The sequence below is a fragment of the Montipora foliosa genome, chromosome 4 (assembly GCF_036669935.1).
Source record: "Montipora foliosa isolate CH-2021 chromosome 4, ASM3666993v2, whole genome shotgun sequence".
In the NCBI taxonomy this organism is placed as follows: domain Eukaryota; kingdom Metazoa; phylum Cnidaria; class Anthozoa; order Scleractinia; family Acroporidae; genus Montipora; species Montipora foliosa.
Window position 1 is genome coordinate 45615081 of NC_090872.1, and position 2500 is coordinate 45617580.

Sequence of the window (2500 nt, forward strand, 5' to 3'; positions counted from 1 at the left end):
ACCTTGCCATTAGTTACTTACCGCTAGAGGCCTTCTCCGCGGTTAAAACGTGAACTGCAAACCGCAAACGCGACGGCAAGACCTTGGTCACGTGATATTTTGCGGTTTGCGGTTTGCGGTTTTCCATGAAAAACCTGATGCTAAAGGTCCATAATTATCAGTGATCCGACTCAATAGTAATACCATTGACAACTTGTAGTCAAGGTTCGTAGTTTGCAATAATTATAATTGACCGAAGTCAAGAATAAGACGACTGAAACCATCCTCAACTTTACGAGATTTGCTGTCAATTCATGTCTTATGCTTTCGCTCTGTCAAGATGAGTTTTCTGTATCTCAATGAAAAGTAAAGTCGCATTTGCCGAGTTTTTTCGATGTTATTCAAAAAGGGAAATCGAATTTAGTTCTTTACTCTCATAGAACACAAAGATGACTCCATAAAATGTTCAAAATTAAGTGAAAAAAGTACGTTTCTCCTTGGGCCGTGTTCAGTGAACAGACACGTCCATTTGGGGTTTCACCGTTTTGTTTTGTTCTGGCTTATTTTCAAATATCGAGTGTGGTTTGGCTCCATTGATCCATTGGGGAATCACGAGGATAATAAAAGGCGACGGCGTAAACAGTATTACATCCCAAGCCCCACTGCGAGGACAGATTCTCCACTAGTTTACGTTACTTTAATCGTTGATTTATTTGGTACGTAAAAGTTAAACCAAGCTAAAAAAATGTACCTTTGAAACAAGTGAAATTGTAGCAGCTGTCACATGACACGTCATTCCAAGTGTAACCATGTTTAACACCAAGAGTGTGCACACAGTCTTCGTTTCTCCAATTGTTTGGTTGCCTTGGCGCCCAGAACCTGAAATTACTCAATTCATGGTTGGTCCAAACAAATGATCCCTCTACACTTCGATCATTCAGACCAATCCAGCTGCGCTTGCCGTTATTGCGATGCTGAACGTAGACATTTTCTTCGTGGTTGTGAATAGTCACCAGACTTGAACTCATTGCTGAACAGTTTAATTCAGCACTCAGCCATGAAGAACATGCTCGGCTTGAGAAGTAGCAGTAACCATTAAAATAACCCCATCCAGATGGGCAGATATCTGAGTCAAAAAAAAAAAAAGGACGCCAACTCGGGACAGGTAGTAAATTCAGTATCACCATGATCAACAACAGTGAGAACAATAAACATGGATGGGATAGTACTGATGGTTATGATGATGATGGTGATGATGATAATTATCCCTGTTTTAGAAAACACTGGAGCATAAATTAAAAACATCACAGGGCACTATTATCAGCCGGGTCTGCCGGGAAAAGTTGAAGAACAGGTTAAGAATTTCTGGGAAATGACTTGGAGAACGTCGTGGTTAAAGAACCACAATATCACTCAAATCTGACATAATATAACAATTTTATTATTTTTTTAATCATGCAACGGTAAATCACCAGGCTCTCACAAAATAAAAAACTTCTGGCCTAAATATTTTAGACTTTCTGTACTACATGCTGAATTGACCGCCGCCTACTCAGTTCTTGATTAGGGGTGTAACAGAAGACTAGGAATGCTTCACACCACAACTTCTCAACCAGCATTACTAACTATGAGGCAGAAGCAACGATGACTGAACATTAATTTCTTTGCATTACTTCTTTCAAGCTTACCTGACACAACAGCGTATGATATAGAAAGCGGGTCATATCTTGATACGTACAATTCTTTTAGACATATTCGGGCTCTGGTCGTGTTGATGTACTGCAATCATAAGGAAAACAGTAAACGTCAACAGAATACATCAATGAAATGGTTTGTAATGTGCCATGAAGCTAATTTTAGCTGAAAAGCCCACGACCGGTTCAGTTTTCCAGTGTGCTTGGATGATATATCTCGTGGAAGACTGAATCATGGAATATTACATTAACATCATCATTCTAATCATCATCATCATCGTCACCAACAACTATAAGATACGAGCTGTCCGAATAATACGGAAGGATTCCAGCAGTGTATTGTGAAGTTTATTTATGTGGAGTTGTTTGTCACAGCATTTTTGCCTTTTCATGCCACGTCTTAATGTATCTCTCTGTTGACTTTTATCATTTACTCTTTCTTTCCATCGTCCCGCTTTCTTCTCAAAATCTGAAATCAGCAGTGACTGTGAAGAAAAGGCAATTTTTTTTCTTTCTTTTTTTTTAAACAAGAAATAATTTTCAAGACAGTATTATATTTGTTTCTGCTGTAGTCCTACCTCCACCCAAGCTGTAATGGAATTATGCACCGGATCCCTATTCCCACCACTAGATGAGTGATTAGCAGACACGAAAACATTCGGAGGACTGTTGTAGACTTTATTGAAGTGGATATCCTAGAAAAAGCAGAGGAAACCCGTCAGTCACAATAGACAAATAACGGAATAAAACTGTGTATAATTTACCTAAGTGATGTCATTGTTATACCAGTTATTGCAAGGATTTGGAGATTTATCACGCAAGGAAAA

The 2500-nt window shown here is 38.8% G+C and overlaps 1 protein-coding gene across 1 annotated transcript in view; it reads right to left on the reverse strand.

Annotated features, from left to right (window-relative positions):
- The window catches only part of LOC138000858 (uncharacterized), a 24332-nt gene that overhangs the window by 5292 nt on the left and 16540 nt on the right, over positions 1 to 2500 (reverse strand). Inside the window, exons 11-13 of the mRNA XM_068847530.1 lie at positions 2252 to 2368; positions 1668 to 1758; positions 731 to 1105 (exon numbers count right to left, since the gene is read on the reverse strand). Coding sequence (XP_068703631.1) covers positions 731 to 1105; positions 1668 to 1758; positions 2252 to 2368 — 583 coding nt within the window. The remainder of the gene's footprint in view (positions 1 to 730; positions 1106 to 1667; positions 1759 to 2251; positions 2369 to 2500) is intronic.